Raw genomic sequence first — 22962 nt, 5'->3', positions numbered from 1 at the left:
TTTTTTTCTGATGTGATGTGATGCATTCGTAAAAACTCATAAAAACTCACTCATTCATTAGCAAATGTCAACTTTTGTCACTTGTCAACCACCAAATTCTTGATTGATCTTGATAACTAAAACCCCTGGAGAGGTTCTTTGTCCTTTGGCAAATGTACCGACAAGAGAATCTGAAAATCTAACATTAGACATCCACATCCCCTTAAGCGAGTATTCAGTGCTAGTTAGTTTTTCTTGAGATGCTAGTAAGTTTGTAAACAGTATTGTGATGTGAGAGACAATTGTGAAAAGATGTTTCATACCATGTCCTTGTCGTTTATTAAATAAAAGAAAACAAGTTTTTTTTAACTGAAAGTATGGAGCGACATTGAAACTTAAAACGAACAGAAATTACTCCGTATATGAAAGGGGTTGTCCCCTCCTCAACGCCTCTCTCTTTACTGTAAAGTTTTTATTGTTTAAAAAAATAAAGTTGTGAGACAGAGTCAAACTTTAGTGTAAAGAGCGAGGCGTTGAGGAGGGGACAGCCCCTTTCATATACGGAGTAATTTCTGTTCGTTTTAACTTTTAAAGTCGCTTCTTACTTTCAGTTTAAAAAACTTTTTAACTATTTTTTTTAAAATTTAATTTCTCAACGTTTTTGAATTAATGAAAATTTGAATTTGGCTCACCGTACATGAATAATTAAAACGAAATTTGCATATTAATTTTACTTTTTTTGACTAAATGGCTTTCTCGAAATTTTGATCTGACGTAACTTACGAATTAACTTATGTAACGAACTTCTATTTTCGTATATTTTTATTACGTATATTAGGGAGTTCGCCCCCTAGTCAATACCTCACTATTTACGCTAAAGTTCAAATTTTGTTCCATTTTTTTAAGAATGACCACTTAAAAGTCCATTAATTAGCATAAATAGCTCTGATGAAAGTACAAAAAAAACTTTTGCGTAAAGAGGGCAGCAATGACTAGGGGGCGAACCCATTCTTATACGTAATAATTTCTGTTCACTTTAAGTTTGGAAGTTGCTCCTTACTTTCAGTTGATTTTTTTTTAAATTTAATTTCTGATTTTTTTTTTAATAATGCTGGGAAATACGGCACCCTCTTCATAGCAATGTCCCTCCCCCCATGAAAACTTCCTCCGTGGAAAGATCCTACCGCATAACCACGGTAAGTTTCGGTTATTATTGAGCCGGGTCGCTCCTTACTTACAGTTCGTTACCACGAACTATCTGATACCTTCTCAGGGGTTGAACACTGGGTCAATACCATGGGTGTAGGCAGCATATTGTCTATGGGGGGAGGGCAGTCGCTAGTGTGATGGTGGGCCTTTTATCAACGGCTTTTCCAACCATCTGCTTTTTCAGCCATATCTAATGTAAATTTGAAGGTCTAGGAGGGGCAGCTGCCCCCCCCCCTCCCTACGCCCATGGTCAATACAATCACCCCTTAAAAAAACAAAACAAATAAACACGCACCCGTGATCTTTCTTCTGGCAAAAAATACAAAGTTCCACATTTTTGGCAGATAGGAGCATGAAACTTATATAGTAGGGTTCTCTAATATGCTGAATCTTCTGATGTGATTTTCATTAAAGTTCTATGACTTTTGGGGGGTGTTTCCTCCTTTTTTCGAAAATAGGGCAAATTTTCTCAGGCGCATATTTTTTTATGTATAAGACTAAACTTGATGGAACTCACATATTTGAGGAACTCATATAAATCAGCATGAAAATCTGATTCTTTTGATGTATCTATTCGTATCAAAGTTCCGTTTTTTAGAGTTTCGGTTACTATTGAGCCGGGTCACTCCTTACTTACAGTTCGTTACCACCAACTGTTTGATACCTTCTCAGGGGTTGATCATATAAAGTTTACTATTAGAGTGGGACACGATGACAAATGTAGATTGTGCAATCTGTGTAAATTATATGGGGATACGGTATTTCAGGTCAAAGACTGTTCAAACTGTAATGAATAAATTTGTAATTTGTGTCTTAGAGGATATCAATGCTCCAATTGTCATTATGATAAATATGAAGTGGGAGGTTTTCTATCCGGGTTTTATTTAAAAAAAAAAAAAAGAAAGGAATTTAGTCTAGAACCTCGAGATAAGGGACTTACATAATATCAGAACAAATTGCCCCACATTCTCAGATTTTCATTTTAAAAAAATTAAGAATTGTGTACTTGTATGTGACACGACATCATGCATCATGAAGGATTGCCTTCTTTAGCCTCTTAACCTAAAAAAAAAAAAAATCCACATCTGAATCGAAACAAAACTTGACTCTTGGCATAGTTTCTTCTAAGTACCACTCCATGGGACAGGAAAAAAAGTACCACTCCATGGGACAGTCAAATAATGAAGAAATTTTGATGCAAACCTAGGATGACAATTGAGTATTCCTCTTGGCATATTTATTCTGCCTCTATGCCCCTTGGCATTTTTTTCTGAGTACCATTCCATGGGACATTCAAATAATGAACAAATGTTGATGCGAATCTAGGATGAGAATTAACTATAGGGCACAGGGTAAGGGTTTGGGAGAATACAGAGTGACTGGCGACGGAAAAGAATATTTTCTAGGGACCATAGTCACGTATGGTTAGACCTTGGTAATGTGATCATGCAAAGCCAAAGTCTCTTGTTGGCTCAGAGAACCAATCCTGGCCTCTCTAAGGGACTCTGCCCCCTTCCAGTTTGCAAGGCCAAGTACTTATAAAAAGTTGATAGGAAGAACTCCGACCTCATCGTAAACTCACTCAATCCAACCTCATTTTCAGCACAACCAGATTTCTCCAATATCCAGTGTGGTTAACCATTCTATTTGTTAATTATTTCTGTTTTTCTGAGAAATTTTACAAGGCCAAGCAAAGCAAAAAATGTAAATTTCACCCAAAATCTCCTTTGACTGACAATAAAAACCCAGAGCCCCATACTAGCGAAAGGAAAAAAACTTGCCCTCTTCTGCGGAACAAGGGAAAGCGACCAAATTAGGGAAAAGTAACAGTGAATGAGCTTTTGTCGCCCAATTCTCTAATATTCGGGCAAGTGAATAAAAGAAATTCAGTCAAGATCCCTAGCATAATGACTTGTTCTTACGAAATGTGAAAAAGAACTTGCCGATGTATTTGGATGAGGTTTGAGGATTTGAAGTTCAAGACATTTAAAATTAACTAAAGAGGGGAAAAACAAATTTATACGAAAGAAAGATGACATTTATCTGATATTAAAATGTAAATCCTTCCAAATTAAGGAATGTCAGAGTTTAAATCCCTTGTTTTAAATATTCATGTAATTTATCTAAAACACCTTTAAGAGAAAGTTTGAAAATGTGAGTCTGAAGTAGTTTTTGGGGCTTAGTTACCCACTTCCCCAAGAGAAAATCTGTTGACCCACATAAGACCGTTAACTCAAATAGATGAACTGTCTTTAATACCAGTTCATTGTTGTGGACTGTATTGGTGTTCAAGGGAGAATAGTTTACTCCACCGCAGTATGGCCACTGAAACTGAGAGGATATGAATACACAATTTTGATAGTTCTCAGAATTTTCGCTATACAACAAAACTACTGGTTAATGGCCAAGATAGTGTAAAATAGCAACTTCCTTCGGGTCAGATATATTTGTTCCTTCTTCTGTATAAAAAAGACCCTTATCATCTTTAATCCTTTGTCTACCTATATCTGAAGACTCCGATCCATGGGAAGTAAGAAGACTTTGAAAATTATGTATAAAATGAAATGATCCAATATAAACTTCGGCGAAAACGGATCTCATGGTCGTACTTACTCACTCACCCCGCCCCCCCCCCAAATGGAAAATTTCCTGGTAGTACTTTTGACCCATTCGTGTCTCCCCCTTTTTTGCTGGTGAGAGCATGGATTTACTCTTATGCTGCAGAGAACAAAAAATTCTTAGAAAATTTAGTAGGTGTAATTTTACCCGGTGAATAACAAATCAAAGCAGACAATTCGGCAAGGACATCTTAACCTTCCAAAAGTACCCAAGAATAAAAACCAAACTTGAAGAAAAAAAGAAGTATGAACAGACAGACAAAGGGGATCGGCCAACTTGTGATAACGAAAGAAAAGCGCGACTTAAAGTCAATGAACTGAATCATATGACTTTTCAAAATCGTGAAGAGCCAGAGAAGAGTCGATATTTTTATTTTTAGGCTTAATTGAAATTTTTGTTTATCTTAAACTCAATCGACGAATCTCTGAAGTCCACGACAGTGTTAGCTTACACGTTGTTTTTTTAAGGTGTACCTGAAACAACGGGACCAAAAGACCAAATCAATTATATCCCCCCCACTGGGAAGGCGCTTCAGACCCCCTCACGTCTCCTACTTTTTAGGATTTTAATCTTTTATTTTATACGGAACGAATATTCCCGCAATTAAAAGAGAAGTAACACCCGCAAGACCCATACTGCAGATTTAGTCCAAAAACTTCCGGTAATGAAGGAATATTACAGAGTAATCCCCCCCCCCTGACCCACAAAGTATTTTTATTTGAAAGGGTTTTGGGATTCGAAAAATTTGGGCATAATAATATGCTTTTCTGAGGTCTCAGCCATGCTCTGCTTCCTATCTATGCTAAGATTCACTGGTCGCCCTATTAGCTGATGCGTAAGTATACACCACTGTGCATAATGTTATCAAGCTTTAAAATTAAACGTCTATAACGAACCAAAAAATCCGACAAAACACCAATAAGGATCATTTTGACCCGGTTAATAATGAAACAAAGTAAATAATTTGTGAATAATTCGGCAAGAACCCCCGTCAAAGTGAAAAAAACTAACCTTCCGAAGTTCTTGGGAATCAAATCCATTCTGGAAGAAAAGAAGAAGGGTGGACATACAGAAAATGGGACCCAGCTAATGGTAATGAAAGACATAGGGTGACTGAAAGTCAAAGAACTAAATGATCTGGGCTTTTAAAAGCGTTAAGGGCAAGAGAAGAATCCAAATCTTCGTTTTTACTCTTAGACTTTAGAGATTTGTCTGTTGAAATTTTATGCTCATGTAAAGCTCAATATACAAATTTCTAATACTGAATTAGTTTACAGACTGTTTTTCTTCTTTTTAAGGTATGGCTGAAACAACGAGATCCAAAGACGAAATCAATTATATCCGTTTCTAAACTTTCGCTCATTGATCTTGCTGGCTCCGAGAGAGGGTCGGCAACTGGACACAGTGGTGCTCGCTTCAAAGAAGGAATGAATATTAACAAATCCTTATTAGCTCTTGGTAAATTTTGTTTTCGTTATGCACAGTCCCAAAGAATGTCGGAAACCGATAAGAGGAATTTTTGCGCTGTGCATTTAACGGGGACCAATGCCTCTGACAGTACAGCATCACAAAAATTAGAAAAATTTTAAACAAACTCAGCTTCAATTTATTAAAATATGGATTTCAACTAGAGATTTAGTTTAAGCAGAACGGATATTTTGTTTGAACTATGCTTGTATGAAGGACATACTTAAAGATTGATGAAACCCACATGTAAAACATACAAATTTCATGATTTTGTTGAAAATGATTTTTTTTTTCACTAATGAACTTGAATTTTTCCTCTTATCAGCTTTCCATTCTCTTTGTCAAGTACCCTTTAACTGAATTGAAAACTTATAAATTGTCTAAACTGTGATAATTTTTCCTTCCTTTTTTTATACAGATCTTCGAAAACAAAATAAAAGACTTAGAATTCTTGATAAGTTGTTTTAGGACATTTTGTATATTGAATGACTATTAAATGTCCTTATTACAGGATGAAATTGCTTAAAACAGAATTAAACTGTAAAAAGAATTCTATATTTCACCCTCCGTTTTACAATTCGAGCCTCTTCTTAGCTAAGTTATCTATTTTGGACTGCCTCCCCATTGTAGTATAATATTTGCAGGCATAAATATATAACGATTCAGAGTTAATAGGCTTGATTGCTTGTACAGGGGATGCTACCATTTCGACTAACCGTCACAGGCACTAAACGTCAGATCATCTAAAAGGAAAATCCGTCAGAACCATTAACCGTCATAACATCTAAAAAGAATTATAAGTTTATAGTAATAAGTATAGTAATAGTTATAAGTATATAATAGTTTAGAAACAAATTTCGGCTATATATTTGTACATCAGAGGGCGGGGTCAAAGCATAGCATATATTAAATACGTAACCTAACCTAACCTAGGTAAATTCCCCCCCCCCCAAAACCTCAAAAAACCAAAGTTTAAGAATTTTAGATGTTATGACGGTTAGTGGTTCTGACGGATTTTTTAGACGATTACATAAAAAAACAAGTTTTTTTTAACTGAAAGTAAGGAACAACGTTAAAACTTAGAACAAACAGAAATTATTCCGTATATGAAAGGAGCTGTCTCCTCCTCAACGCCTCGCTCTTTACGCTAAAGTTTTTATTGTTTAAAAAAATATAGTTGTGAGAAATTCAAACTTAAGCGTAAAGAGGGAGGCTTATAGGAGGGGACAGCCCCTTTCGTATACGGAATAATTTTTGTTCGTTTTAAGTTTTAACGTCATTTCTTACTTTCAGTTAAAAAACTTGTTTTTCTTATTTAATTTTTGAACGTTTTTGAATTAATGCGGGTTTTGATTTTGGCTTACCGTACATGAATAATTAAAACAAAATTTGCATATTAATTTTACTTTTATTTGGTTAAATGGCTTTCTCGAAACTTGTTTAATTTCATTTACGAACTTTTTATTAGTAATAAATATACGTAGCTTACGAATTAACTTACGTAACTAACTTCTATATTCATTGATTTTTAATACGTATACTAGCGGGTTCGGCCCCTTAGTCAATACCTTGCTCTTTAAGCGAAAATTCGAATTTTGTTCCAATTCTTTAAAAATGACCCCTTAATCACAAAGGCCGTTAACTAGAATAAATAGCTCTTATGAAAGTACTAAAAAATCTTTAGCTTAAAGAGCGAGGATTGACTAGGGGGTGAACCCAATCATATACGTAATATTTTCTGTTCCTTTTAAGTTTTGATGTTGCTCCTTACTTTCAGTTTAAAAACTTGTTTTTTTTTTATTTAATTTCTGTGTGGTAATGTTGTTTTTATGGTATTTAGGTGATGTTGTAGTAGATGCCTTTATTCTCCCTTTATAGGGGAACTAAACTATGGCCCTAAGGTAATCAGACTTTGGTCGCGTTCCTTAGGCTATGACCGTACTAATGAGGCGTACCCGCTGGGTATATACGAGAGACTAAATGCAGATTTTAGAGAGGTTGGCTATAATACAATACTTTTATTCAGTTAACATACACTAGTACAGGATTTATTAATAGATATATATATTCTGCTGGGACTGGTTGTCCCAGGTAGACCACAAGTATCAGAAAACTACAATAATCTATAATAAGATACTTAGACACTTACAATTATCTGACAATATTCCAAGGTATTTCTAAATCAACGGACCAGAGGTCAGTCCAGCATAAACTTAGTATCAGTCTGCCCCTTCCCATAAAATGTATCTTTTATACATTTTATCAGCCACACCTTCCGGGGTCCAACCCACGCACATAGCTAGGAAGTTGTAATTTCTCAATTTCCCGTTAAACATAAATTTGCCAGGATATGTTCCTTATCTTAATAAAAAGTGGTATTACTAAGCTTTTGTATTTGCGTCTTAATGTTTTTACTAAATTCCAAATTGACTTAATTAGAAAGCATCACCACATCTGATCTTTTTCTTTAATAATGATGGGAAATCCGGCGCCCCCTTCATAGCAATGTCCCTTCCCCCATGAAAACTTCCTTCATGAAAAGATCCTCCCATATAACCCCCGACCCCCCCACCTACCAGAAAAAATACCCCCTGAAAACGTGTGTATACTTCCCAATAACAAATGCTATATGTTAACATTGGGTAAAGTTCATAACTTTCAGCCCTCCCCCCGGGGACTTCAGGGGATTAACTCATCCTAAAAGACATAGTTATCATCTTTTCGACCATGCTGAACAAAATAGCTATCTCAAAATTTTGATCGGGTGACTTTGGGGAAAAAATGAGCGTGGGGGGCCTAGTTGCCCTCCATTTTTTGGTCACGTAAAAAAGGGCACTAAAACTTTTAATTTACGTTCCAATGCGCCCTCCTGCAATATTCTAGGACCACTGGGTCGATACGATCACCCCTGGGAAAAAAACAAACAAATAAACACGCATCCGTGATCTTTCTTCTGGCAAAAAATGCAAAATTCCACATTTTTGTAGATAGACGCTTGAAGCCTCTACAGTAGAGTTCTCTTATATGCTAAAATTGATGGTGTGATTTTCATTAAGGTTCTAAAACTTTTAGGGGGTCTTTCCCCCTTTTTTCTAAAATAAGCTAAATTTTCTCAGGTTTGTAACTTTTGATGGGTAAGATTAAACTTGATAAAACTTATATATTGGAAATCAGCATTAAAATCTGATTCTTTTGATGTATCTATTGGTATCAAAATTCCGTTTTTTAGAGTTTCGGTTACCATTGAGCTTGGTCGCTCCTTACTTAAAGTTCGTTACCACGAACTGTTTGAAAATGACGTTAGTGCTCCTGATGGTTAGATGTTATGACACCTTCCCTTTGTGTAGGATTTAGACTTTTGTTGATATAAGAGCATCGTCAAGTTTGAAAAACTATGTTGTGACTAAGATAGGCCCGGGATTGCACAAAGTCGCCAATCAGTACTGAAGATCCCATGGACTTCTAGCTCTCCGGCTCTAAGCCATCTGAAGTGCTTCACGTAAACTTGAGAGAATGTATTAGTCCCCTCTTGTACAGGTTATGGGAGCAATGCTTTTCCTGTGGCCATAATAATTTAATGATTTAAAAATTATCATAATTGCAACTTGGAATGTTACAACTGTAAAAAAAAACTGTCATATTGACATTTTGACTGAAGAATTCAGAAACTTCGAACTGGACTTGTTAGGAGTTTCAGAAACTTATATCCCAGGGGTAGAAAAATGGAATAATGTGATATAGAAATCATTTAACGCATAGGTAGGGAGTAGGGCTCATGAGGAATAAGGAAGCTCCCAAGTCTCGTTTTAGCTGGGAAGGTATTAAAAATGGAATGGTATTCGCCATTTTACGACTAAAAAGGACCGAGCATCAATCATAGTGGTATATGTTGTTGTAGAACCAACTGAGGGAGATAGCAGCGAATCTGAGAAATTTACTTACGCTACGGAAAAAAAATAGACAGGATCCCAGGTAAAAATATGGTGTTTTTTAGGAGGTTTTAAGGCCCACGTTGGTAGAAATAGGGATAGACGGAATCCTAGTCTAAGTAAATTTGGTAGCCTATGGGAAAAAATTATAGTAACACTTATAGACGGCTTCAATTTTGTAGGTACGGCAATCTAGTTATAACCAATACGGTATTTAGTCATAAAGTGGCCCACAAGCTAAAATAGTATTTACATTATGGTGAGACGGTAAGATGGTAAGACGGCTAACCTTATTTACTGTTTTATTGTAAATCAAAAACTGACTGGATTGATACAAGATACTGGGGTATATAGGAGTGCTGGTACTGATTTTAAAAGTACAGATCATCTAGTAATCTGTAGGGTTAATCTAAAGCTGAAATCTAGGAAGGGTTATTATGTTCCAAAAAGTTATGACGTTGGTAGACTCAAGGTTGAGAATTTGAGAGAAACTTTCCAGGAACAGTTGAATACTAAACTGGAGAATCGTAAATTTGACAATTCTAGGAAAATAGCTTGTAAAAGTCGCAGATAGGAACATTAGGGAAAATACCAAGTTTAATAAAAAGGAGGAGGGGCTTGTACAATGCATATCTTTGTCATAGATCATATGGAAAATAAGTGGAATGTAAGGAAAGTCTAGAAAGCATTAAATAAGAATTGAGGAGGTGAGAAGTGGTTCGATCCCGTTTTCTAGGGCTATGATGAGAGAATGGTTGAGATGGCTTGGATATGTTCTGCGGATGAAGGATGACAGATTGCCGAAGATTACCCTTTTCCGTCTAGGGCTAAATGCAAAGCAGGTCGTTCCTGGTTGGTTTGGGAGGATGTCATAAAGAAAGATTTAAGGAAATGGGAACTTCCTGGGAGGTTGTAAAGAGGGAGGCTTTGAATAGATTAGGATGGAGGAGGAGCGTGTGTAGCTGTGTTGGCCTCAGGCGACTTGATGCTGCGGTGAGGTATTAGGAGTAGCAGTAGTAGTAGTAAAAGAGATGATGTTGGGTAAAGAGAAGATCGATCAAGTGAACCACTACCTTTCCTTAGGTAGTAGTATTAGTAAAGACGGTGAGCTCATCGATTTATGTGAACGTGTTTTTGAGGGTCTGGCTTATTCCTCTTCCCACCCCACCCCCCAAAAAAATCCCCGGTAAATTTTTCAAATCCATGGAAACTTTCTCCTGCGGAAAATGCCCCCCCCCCCCGTCTCCAAAAACGTTCCCCTGTGAAAAATTTCCCCATATTTGAAATTCTTGTACCTTGGAGAATTTCTCTCGAAAAATCCCCCCTGAAAAATTGAGCAGCCGAACAAATAAAAAGAACGAAGAAAGGCGTACTTTTTCGTGAACAGGGTTTAATGACTTTTTGAAAACTTTCTTAACTTAAACTGTTGCATTTTTAGAATCAGGAGTTGTGTATATTTAAGTTTGCTTGGTTTTGACTTAGTGTTCAACTCCTTGTTATTTGTATTTAAAAAAAAGTTTCTTTCGACTGAAAGTTGGGAGTAACATTACAACTCAAAACTAACAGAAATTGTTATGTATATGAGGCGGCTTGCCCCCTCCTCAATAGCTCGCTCTTCACGCTAAAGTTTTGTTTAGTACTTTTAAAAAACTTCCTATTGTTCTAATTATACGACCCTTGTGTTTCAGGGGTCGTTCTTAAAGAAATGGGACAAAAAGCCAAACTTTAATTCCTCCCACGGAAAGATCATCTAGACCAGTGGTTCTCAAACTGTGGGGGGGTACGCGACTGACCGACAAACCGACTAACAAATCCAAAAACCAACAACCCTTTAACTGTAGGACTGACAATTTCATTTATATTTTAGCTCTACTTTACCTAGTATTGGTAACTGAGATGGGGTACCTAAAAGGTTTTGTGGGGTAAAAGGGGTACATGTCTAAATAAGTTTGAGAACCACTACTCTAAACAATTCAATAATGGTGAAAATTCACCCCAGAATTTTCCATGAGCAAGAAATTTTTTGGGAGGAGAAGGGTCCACCGAGGGAGGGGGGATTTTCCAGGGAGAGTTTTTCAAATACTGTTATATTTAAAAATAACATTTTTATTAATGCAGCGGGGGTTTTGGGAAAGGCTGGGGGATTTTGCTGGTGGAATCATCCTTGGGAAATTATCCTTGAATATCCTTTCTTTTTAGATTGCAGCAATACGTGACGAGTAGGCCTAAGTCAGTTATAGATAAAACAATCGCTGTTGGTAGGGTTAAAAACTGAAGAAAAAATATAAAAAAAATTCTAGAGACGAAAAAAGACTGCATGAAGTTTTGAAAGTTACCTATATTGCCTATATTGCAAAGTCTGTTTTCACAAGCTTCAAGGTGGTTGTTCAGTATTTTAAAGTTGTGGCAATCAGGTAAATGGACAAAAACTAAAAATATATTGAAAAATACATTACCTAGCACGTTCCCAAACTTGATATCTATTGCTTTTACTACTGTTGACAGCTCATCGTTGCACAAAGCCACCTGAGGCCAACACAGCTGTGAACACTCATCCTCTCCCCACGCTCCCACTCTATTCAGAGCTTTTTACTCTTATTAAACACTTTATCCTGCTTTCATTCTTATGCAAATTCCTTTAGATGCCCTAACCTAATTCAAGGATGTCCTGCTTTTCGTATGGTTACAGTTGGGTTGCCAAAAGACGCGATTTTTGTAAACTAATCATGTCATCTATAAAGCGTGACATGAATATCTTAAACTTTTCTTCAGTATAGACTACACAGTGGGATTCAGTCACATTTTTTATTCAGCTTATTTTTTCTATATACCGTACACAAATTTGTATCTGAAACTATCGTTAGACAATTTTTATGGAAAACACCTAGCATATTTTCTTCAACCTCTTGAAGAGCTCACGTTCCAAAGTCATATTTGATCTCTGTCTTCACTCTGGCCTCTAGCATCCTAATGTTAGTTCTATTTGTTGTTTTATACATTATATTCCAATTTTCTTACAAGCATGTAACCCCCCCCCCCCTCACACACACGCCTGGGGTATTCCACTTTTTCATCGTCACTGGATCCACCTTTCTTACTAAAACTGCTCCCTTGTTAAATGAAGCCATTCATTTTAAAAATTTTCTTTCTACCTAAGATCATCTCTTGATCTTCATTTATTCCTAACTTTTGCGGGCTGATTTATTTAGCCATTTCTTGCACCTTGAAATTTCAAATATGTTAAATTTGAATATGTTAGATTTAAAACATGAAATTTTATAAGTAACATATATTTGAATATGTTAGATTTAAAACATGAAATTTTATAAATACTACATCTAACTAGGTAATATCATAAAAATATCCGTTGATTTTTCCTCCCTCGGTTCCCGGGCGTTCTTTAACGTATCGACTTCCTTCTGTTAATTCTGAAAAAAAAAACTATACTGAATGTCTGATTATGTTAATTTCAATGTAGGTTGAAGGGTAGACTTGTGATTGTACTGTCACGACACTCAGTTTAATTTAAAGAAGAAAATGCTAAAGTGGGACAATAATCTTAAAAACAATAAACGAGAAAAATGTGCCTGTAAAATTACAGAAAGTGTATTACCATTGCTATTTTTCTTCCCTACACCAAATAAACCTAAATTAGGTTTTTCGTATATGTTCCTATATTATTTGTTTAATATGCCTACTATGAGGTTTTTGACGTTCTCTCCTCCTCCCCTCTTCCCCGTCCACACACCATAAAAACTCCCGTGTATATGGATGATACAGTGGCTGGGAGAAACAGCACATCTATTGAGTAGGGCTCTGTTGCTATCCCATTATGTTTTTGATTCTCTTCAATCTTCATTATAGGAAATTGCATTAGTGGTTTGGCCGAAGGAAAGACGCATATCCCATTCTGAGACTCGAAGTTAACTTGAATTCTGAAAGATAGCATTGGTGGAAACTGCAACACCGTAATGATCGCTGCCGTATCGTCCCCGTCCAACCAGTTTGAAGACACGTATAACACGTTGAAATATGCCGACAGAGCGAAGAAGATAAAGGCAACTGTAATTATGCACAGCTAATTTTGATAGAACATTTATAGCAGAAATAATACATGAGCGTAGACGATATAAAATAACAAATAAAATTGGGTGGATGTACTTAAAAGCAGTGATTTAACTTCAACATCTGGAACGGACATTTTCTTAAAGACTTTTTCACAGCTCTTTGAAAATTGGGGAGTTTACTGAAATCATTAACGGTGTCTCCGTTACTGATTACGTCAACAGAAAGAAAAAGAAAATAGACCAACATTTTGGAACATGTGCACTGCGCTTTATCTCCATAGTCACAGTAGTGGATACTATCGTCAATACGTCATAGAGATTATTTTTAGGTTTTGCAAATACTAGAACCCGTGACCGCACCAGGGAAAGAGGGAGGGGTATTGAGCATAATTTCAAGAATAAAAAGTGAATCTGGCTAATGGAAAATTTTTTTATTTGTGTTTACAATTAAATCTATCTTGATATTTGAGCAATGTAAAGCCTTTTTTTCATAAACGGTCAAGATTCTAAAAATAACGCAACTTTTCCCTTTTATAAAACAAACTTTTTGAAGACTTTATGTTACTAGACTACAAGCGCTGATAAAATTACATTGGAAAACCCGAGAAGATTGTGATTTCACGAAGTCTGAATGTGCGTGTGTCTGATTCTTTTTTCTTCTAAGGTGTATTCTGGACACAAAGAAAAGACGAAGGAAGTTCGCTTAAAATTCCGCGGTTTACCATGCATAGTATTATAAATGCCCGTTTTTACCTAGAATTTATGATAGTAATTAGAACAAACATTAGTAACTAGAAAAGCTTTTAGAAAGTTAGAAAGTGCCTAAAGTACAACTGAAATAGCCAAACAAAATTATGATGTTTAAATAAAAAATCAAACGAATGTTCAACTGAACTGAAAGCTGCAAATTAAACAGACCAAAATAAACTTATGTTAGTGGGATTGCAATTAACGCAGGTCGAAAGTTTTTTTTCCCCAGTTGTATTGTAGCTCACGAGTGCCAACAGGTCGTTTTGTGGCACCGTTGAGTCAACATAATAGACTTGAAAATCTTTCAAAAAATTGGAAAATGATGGACATCCAAAGAAGGATCAATTAAATAAAAGAACCTAGTGACAGATCTTGGGACGCTCAGAAATCCTCAAGTTTCATGCAGTAAAACGGGCAAGGCAAACTTCAAAATTCAAAAAAAAAGAGCAAAAAATAAGAAATCGTGTCTAAGACCAGAGGAATTCACATAAGAAAAATATAATGTTGATATTTCATCTGTCCGACTAACTAATGTATTCTGTTAAAAAAAATGAAAACAATTATACATACAAATTTCGGCTCGTAAGATCTGGTTCGAAATCGAAGATATGGTAAATCAAGTTGTTTGTCCAAAATTCGGTATCTCAAAATAGCCTAATCCCTCAAAGATATCTTAGAGATAAATAAATTGAAGGAGTTATATGTTTCAAACATAGCTGAAGAAAATGTCTAATAACTCTTTTTTTTTTTCCATTTAGCTCGTAAAAAAACTTCTGTCACCAGCTGACATCAAAATATCTCAACTTGAGGAAAAAGTGGCATCTATGAGAGCCGTTAATGAAGAGCTCATTCTAAAGATTAAAAAGTATGAATCTGGTGAGGTGAATCCAACTAAAATTGTGCCAAAAGAGGAAAAAGAACTGATAACTAAAGAAGACATAGAAACGTGTAAAGTGAGTATAGTTTTTGTTTTCAGTTTTGTAGAAGTGCGTCTTTTTGTTGGTTGCATTTTCTACACCTGACAGACATGAAAGATGCTAACTGAGAGGAATTATGATATTTATTTTTAAGAATCGCTATCACAAGCCCTGGAGGACCGAGTTAAAATTTTGGATAGACCTTAGTTAGAATATGTCGATAGAGCAAAGAAGATAAAAGCAACTGTAATTATTAAGAAACAATTTTAATAGAAAATTTATAATAGAAATAATTCATGCGCATAAATGCTAGAAAAAACGAGTGTCTCTTCCACCCAGGTAGAATAGATATATAAAACCTTGAAATGTGCCGATAGAGCTAAGAAAATAAAGCCACGTGTAAGCATCCAAATAATGATCAATATAATAATAATAATAATCATAATAATCATTGTGCAAGTCTCAGTGTTAGCTGACCTTTTCAGTGACAAAGGGCCTTTTAGTGAATCTTCCCTGCAGCACGGGGAATAACCAAAGCAAATTTGGTATAAATTAATTTAAGCATCTTGAAATACGTCAACAGTTTGAAAAGCGAACGAGTGGCTATTTTAAAATAAATAAAACCTATAAACCCTTACTTATTCTTAAGCAAATCGATGTCTATGCAATGTATGTGTTACGGTGAAAGGCCGAAATCTGGTGAATATCCACATTCACCGGTGAAAGTCCAAAACAAGATATCTAACAAATATTTGGGACATACACCAAGCGACTATGTGTTTGTTGACATACACCAGGCACTAATAATGAATCTTGAGCATTTCTAAGGTCTATATTTCTGATATTCTAACCTAATTTCCTACCCATTTCTGAGATTTATAACCTAACCTGTCACCATCAAACCTTGAATAAGACTGACAGAGCTGACTGGTCAAAATCACACAGTCGCGTAGTGTATGTCCGAAATATATATTAAATATCCTTATTTTGGACTTTCACCTGTAAACGTCGACATTTACCATACTTTGGTCTTTCACGGTAATATATATACAGCATAATCAATATGTATCATGTATCAGAAAGATTTTCAAACAAGCCGGGTAGTACGACAGGAAACTCCCGAAGCTGTCAATTTACTAAAATGATACTTCCTTTGAGCTAATTTTTAATGTTACAAATTTCAAAAAATCTTTCCACAAAATAAGTTTTTCAAAGAGAAGTAAAGAGCTAAATTAAACCAAAAATGAGCATAAATAAAGTCAAATAACTTTTCAAGGGTAAAACTACCACAAATCCCCAACAATAAATAAATGAAACCCATAACAAACAGATATTACAATAAATAACCGATTCAAACTCAAAACGAGTAGAAACTAAGACGATTAGGGTTGATGCCCCCTCCCCTTATGCCTTCTGAAGACCAGAACAAAATTACACTTTACTGAAAACAATCCTTATTTCGAGCTAAATGTTTCTATTTCTCATAATATCGAAAAGAAAACATCATCATAAACAAGATTACCGAAAAAAAAACACAAATGAATGTGGAATGACAATTTAATTAAAGTCTTATAATAATTTTGGATTTATCAAAGTTAAAAAAGTGAAAATCTTTAAAATGTATTTTGTTTTTAGTAAAGAGAAAATTATGTTCTGGTCTTCAAAAGGCATGGGGTTGTCAGTAGTAGCAGTAGTGTGTTGTACTAGTAGTAGTTAGAACATTAGTAGCTGTAGTATTAAAATCTGTATTGCATATACGCCCTTTTGACAGGCTGTACACCTATAGTACGAGTATATTTTGATTTAGTTCAAATTTCCCTTCGACATCAATCAATCAATCAATCAATCAATTTATTAATACTAAAAAAAAACAATACAATTACAAACTTAAAAATTTAAACACGCCCAAGAAGCTAAGCTTGTACAGGGCCAACAAAACGAATAAGACACTATTATAAAGCACTAAAAAAAAAAAAAAAAAAAAAAAAAAAAAAAAAAAAAAAAAAAAAAAAAAAAATTAGATAAGAGACATTTATGAAAATAGGATAAAATAGGAGAATTATTTTAAATATATTTAATTAAAAAAAAAAAAAAAAAAAAAAAAAAAAGACATAAATGTGGATAGAATGCAAAAAAATAAGAAAAAAGGGGGAAAATACTATACTGGAAAGACCCAGCGAGAAAGTGCCTTAGCAGAAAGAGATAGAGAGACATCAGGAGGGACGGAGTTCCATAGTAAAATAGATTGATAAACAGGAGACCTCTGACCTGCTGTCGATGAACGCTTAGGTAAAATGAACCTGCGATGAGCTACGTAAAGAAGAAGAATACCTACCTGAGCCTGACAGAAAGAAAAACTGCTGCAGAGATGGTGGGAGTCTACCTAGAAAAGCAGAATGTGCTAAATAAAGGTAACTTTTACCCACAATACGATCCAGCGGAGCTATTCCAGTATCATTATAAAGATCAGAGGAAGGGTAAAAACGAGGAAGAAGAAAAGTAGCCTTCACTGCCCTATTTTGGGCTCTTTGAAGTGAGCAAAGAGATTTATTAGTACTACCCCAGACAGAACAGCAATAAGAAAGGTAAGGAAAAATAAAAGCATGATAAAGAGAAAGCATAATATCTGGGGGAAGAAATAAGTTAACCCTGTATAACATTGAAGATTGGCGGAGGACAAGGGAACGGGTATGAGTTATATGGGGTTTAAAAGAAAGAAAACAGTCAAGATACACACCAAGAAATTTCACGATAGTAGCTTGCGGTCTAATATCATTCCCATAAGTCAGGATGGTTGGACATCGCCACCAACTTTATCGTCAGCGTTGATAGTACTCGCTACAGAAGTAGTGGTAGTAGTAGTAGTAGTGGTATTTGCGTGAACATATTACGTTTTTGGTCAATTGATCAACCCCCTCATCATTACCTGAAAAATCCAAATTAATTCACTCAGTCATTCCTGAGTTACGAGCTTTGGACAACCCGTAAGCACATAACGCGCTTTGATATACTTCAACACTCCCCTGAACATTTTCTCAAAAAGGCTAACCTGAATGCTCCTCATCTTTTTGGACACTAGAGATCAAACCTGCCCTCCTTCCTCAATAGCAAAGTCTATATGTAAAAAATGGGTGAATCGCAAGTCTTACCGCCCTTGCCCCTAGGGCTGTATATGTGTTTAGGGGTGGGGGTTGACATTCCCAAAGACATAGTTACTGGATCTTTAAATTATACTGAAAAGGATGGCTATCTCAAAATTTTGATTGGACCTATTTGGGATTTTGATTATTTTGAACTTTCCATTTGTCATTAAACGAGCTCCTTTTGAAGTTTCTACAACCCCTTCTATACTTAGTGCCTTGGTGAAAAAAATAACACATTGTACCCACATACCTCTTTACATAGGCAGCGCTATTGCGCCACCTATGATCCAAACAGGTATACTAGAATATTATTAAGGGACAACTTTTTTCTGAACTTTAAAAAGAAGATTCTGCTCTATTCACTTGCAAAACCAAATTCACCTTTTTAACAATGCAAATTTCAATAAATCCGAATATTTCTATCTTGGGCACAATACAAGGCAACGTAAATGGTTTTTCTAATCAAACAGTTCGTGGTAACAAACTGTAAGTAAGGAGCGACCCGGCTCAATAGTAACCGAAACTCTAAAAAAAAGAATTTTGATACCAATAAGATACATTAGAAGAGACAGATTTTTATGCTGATTTCAAATATATGGGTTTCATCAAGTTTAGTCTTACTTATCAAAAGTTACGCAAGAAGATTTGCCTTCTTTTCGAAAAAATGGGGAAACAACCCCTAAAAGTCATAGAACTTTCATGAAAATCTCACCATTAGAGGTTTCAAGCTCCGGTCTGCAAAAATGTGGAATTTGAATTTTTTGCCATAAGAAAGATCACGGATGCATGTTTATTTTATTATTATTATTAATTTTTTTTTATTATTTTTTTTTTATTTTCCCAGGGGTGATCGTATCGATCCAGTAGTCCTAGAATATCGGGAGAGGGCTCATTAGAACGGAATTTAAAAGTTCTAGTGTCCTTTTTAACTTTTTAAGTGACCAAAAAAATTGGAGGGCAACTTGGCCCCCTCCCTCGCTCATTTTTTCCCGAAGTCCCCCAATCAAAATTTTGAGATGGCCATTTTGTTCAGCATACTCGAAAATCTAATTAAAATGTCTTTGAGGATGACTTAATCCCCCACACTTCCCGGGGGAAGGGCTGCAAGTTATAAACTTTGTCCATTGTTTACATATAGTGTTGGTTATTGGGAAGTATACAGGCGTTTTCAGGAGGAATTTTTTTCTAGTGGGGGTCGGAGTAGGGGTTACGGGGGAGGATCTTTCCATGGAGGATATTTTCTTGGGGGAAGGGACATTTCTATGAAGGGGGCGCCAGATTTCCCAGCATTATTTTAAAAACGATCAAAAATTAAATAAAAAAACAAGTTTATTTCAGCTGAAAATAAGGAGCAATATTAAAATTTGAAACGAACAGAAATTATCACGTATATGAGAGGGTTCACCCTCTAGTCAATGCCTCACTCTTTACGCATAAATTTTTTTTAGTACTTCCAAAAGAGCTATCTATTCTAATTAACCGGCCTTTCTTTCGAACAAAATTCGAACTTTAGTGCAAAGAGCGAGGTATTGACTAGGGAGCGAACTTCCTAATATACGTAATAAAAAACATACGAATATAGAAATTCGTTACGTAAGTTAATTCGTAAGTTTCATCAGAACACAATTTTGAGAAAGCCAATTAGCCAAAAAAGGGAAAATTAATATGCGAATTTCGTTTTAATTATTCGTGTACGGTGAGCCAAAATCAAAGCTTAATGAACTCAAAATCTTTCAGAAATTAAATAAAAAACACAAGTTTTTTTTTAACTGAAATTAAGGAGTGACATTAAAACTAAAAACAAACAGAAATCATTCCATATATGAAAGGGGCTGTCCCCTCCTCAACGCCTCGCTCTTTACGCTAAAGTCTGACTTTGTCTCACAACTTTGATTTTTAAAACAATAAAAAACAATAAAAACAATAGAAAAAAAAACCAATTTCTTAAATTTATAAAAGTATAAACATTTAAAAGAATTTTTTCAGTAAAGTGAAAATTATATTCTGGCGTTTAGAAAGCATAGGGAGATTACCTCTGTTATTTATTTTAATTTCTGTCTGTTTTGGGTTGCATTTATTTATTGATACTGGTTTGTGGTAGTTGTATGCTTGGTAGATTATTTGATTATATTTTTGTTTATTTTTGGTTTAATGGAGTTCTTTACTTTTTTAAACTTATTTTGTTGAAAAAGATTTTTTTAAATTAATTTCTGTTCGTTTTATAGTGACATAGTCTTTTTCAGGGAGAAAGAAAATAGTAGTTTGGCCTGCTATTTATATGCTGGAGAAACCTTTTCAGCAATTTTTAACAACATAAACTCTTTTGCAAATCACGACACAAATAGTGGTGTTTAATTTAGTCATATACATCCTCTAGTAGACCTGATAAATAAAAGTTAATACCATTCCCAAGCGATTATATCTATGCTCTTTCATAGCCTGGATACACTTACACTCTTTTGTTTTAGTAAAATTTGAAGAGCAGAAATAGTAATAGAAGCAATGTGTTCTGATTTAATTTTAAAGCAACATTTAGTTTTTAAGCATAATGGGCAAATTACATAACTCTGGGGGGTTGATCTACCCAATAAGCCTAAGGATATAGTTACTAAACCATTCAACTATGCTGAACAAAATGGCTGTCTTAAAATGTTGATTGGAAGTGTCTGGAAAATTATGAGCTAAAAGAGAGGGCTGATCGCCCACCAATCACTTTTGACTCTTAAGAGGGCACTAGAACTTTAAATTTTCAACCAAATTAGCTCCTTTAAAATATCCATGATACTACGAGCTATGATAGAGCATCGCTGCCTATGTCCTTATGTGCCCTATAGTGCTTATACGCCTTTTTAATACCTGCATGCATATAGGTTATTCGTTTAATAGAAACTCCTCCTAAACGTTTCAACTTAATGCCAATAATGTCGCTATTTACAGCAACTGTAGAAGCAGCATCAAGTGAATACGCACAGTGTCTTCTGTCTAGCTCAAAATCCACAACCAATGAAGGTATGATGGTAAAATTTTCAGAGAATATTTCTGTTGTACGGATGATAACCTGCCATTCGTATGCCGGTTGTCAAAAGGGCATATCAGCAATATCTTAGGAACAGTTTCGTGGGTAAAATTGTTGTGGGGGATGATGAACTAACCAAAACACAATATTTGCATCATAATACTAATGTTTCTACTATTTGCTATTACTGCTACTACTACTACTGCTACTGAAGTTAAGACTGCTACTATTAACTGTACTCCTACTGCTACTACTATATTTACTGGTGCTACTGCTACAACTGATAAATCTAAGGGTATTAAGGCGAAAGTTTTGGGCAATGGTGTAACTATATTGAAATATTTCGAAACACACTTTGCCGATATAGGTTGTTAAGAGGACGTATCAGCAATTGTTCAGGACCGATTGATGGTATTCAGTGAAAAATTTTCATCGTGTGCTGAAGGGGATGTTGAAAAAAATGTGCTATTTGCATGCTGCTACTAGTGCTGCTATTGCTACTACAACTATCGCTACGCATAATTACTAAACCTTTCAACAATGCTGAAAAAAATGATGTCTCAAAACTTAGTTTGGATATTTGTTATGGTAAATGATGGGCGTGGGGGAGGGAGGTTTCTCTCAAATGCCTTTGACTCTTAAAAAGAGCACTATAACTTCCAATTTAAAATCAAATGAGACCCTTGTGAATTTAATATGACCACCCATTCCATAAGAACATTATATACTCTCAGGGCAATAAACCCCTTGCCCCGGGGCTCTGGGGGTTGTGCCAATCCTGGAGGTATTGTTATATGTTCTTTGGACTATTTTAAACAAAATTGCCGTCGCACAGTTTCAATCGGATACATTTCGTGTTAAGAGGGGTAGTTGGCGGGAGGGGGTGCTGCTTGACCCCATCACTGTTGACTCTTAAAAGGGAACTAGAACTTCCAATTTCAACCAAATGAGCCAGCTCTAAAGCTTATACAAACATCCCTTTCATAAGAACCTTAACATAAAGAAAGAAAAACGAGCAAAAATGGGGCATAACTTACAAGCCTCGCCCTCTGGCTCTGGTGGTTTTTATCAACCTCAAAAACCTTGTTATATGATATTTGGACTATTTTGAATAAAAGTACTGTCTCAAAATATCTATTGGATACATCATAGGCAGCGCGATAGCGCTGCCTAAGTAAAGAACGATGTGGGCACAATGTATGATTTATTTTTTCTTCTCCATACCCGGGCACTTCGTATCAAAGGAGTTGTCGTAGAAACTTCGAAAAGAGCTTATTCGAATGGAAATTGGAGTGGTCAGTGCCCTTTTTAATAGTCGAAAGTCATTGGAGGGCAACTAGCCCTCCTCCCCCACGCCCATCATTCCCCCAAACACCTCCAATCAAAATTTTGTTATAACCATTTTGTTCAGCGTAGTTGATTTCCAGGTAGAAAATATCTTTTTGAGGAAGACACTCCACCCCAACCCTCGGGGCAAGGGTTTTAAGTTATGCCCTGGGGGCATATAAGGTTTTTATAGAAGGCCTTGTCGTAGAAACCTCAAAATAAGCTCATTCGATTGGAAATTCAAAGGGCTATTGCCCTTTTTAATAGTCGAAAGTGATTGGAGGGCAACTAGCCCCCCCACCCTACGCCCATAATTACCCCAAACATATCCAATCAAAATTTTGCGATAACCATTTTGTCCAGCGTATTTGATTTCCAGATAGAAAATATCTTTTTGAGGACGATACTCCCCCATAACCCTCGAGGCAAGGGTTTTAAGTTATGCCCTGGGGGCATATAAGGATTTTATAGAAGGCCTTGTCGTAGAAACTTCAAAAAAGGCTCATTCGATTGGAAATTCAAAGGGCTACTGCCCTTTTT

General features: G+C 35.6%; 1 protein-coding gene and 1 pseudogene across 2 annotated transcripts in view; both read left to right on the top strand.

Annotated features, from left to right (window-relative positions):
• Nucleotides 1–13285, top strand: part of LOC148955473 (kinesin-like protein KIF18A) — a 104101-nt pseudogene extending 90816 nt beyond the window's left edge. Inside the window, exons 5-6 of the transcript XR_016143592.1 lie at nt 5106–5265; nt 13068–13285. The product of XR_016143592.1 is annotated as a kinesin-like protein KIF18A (transcript). The remainder of the gene's footprint in view (nt 1–5105; nt 5266–13067) is intronic.
• Nucleotides 13286–14784: 1499 nt separating this feature from the next.
• Nucleotides 14785–22962, top strand: part of LOC148955472 (uncharacterized) — a 255100-nt gene continuing 246922 nt past the window's right edge. The window contains exon 1 of the mRNA XM_089108213.1: nt 14785–14973. Within this exon, the coding sequence (XP_088964339.1) occupies nt 14845–14973 (129 nt within the window). The 5' untranslated portion in view covers nt 14785–14844. The remainder of the gene's footprint in view (nt 14974–22962) is intronic.

Source organism: Artemia sp. Qi Xiang Cuo, chromosome 2, assembly GCF_049724085.1.
Source record: "Artemia sp. Qi Xiang Cuo chromosome 2, ASM4972408v1, whole genome shotgun sequence".
In the NCBI taxonomy this organism is placed as follows: domain Eukaryota; kingdom Metazoa; phylum Arthropoda; class Branchiopoda; order Anostraca; family Artemiidae; genus Artemia; species Artemia sp. Qi Xiang Cuo.
This window is presented reverse-complemented; position numbering and strand designations above follow the sequence as displayed.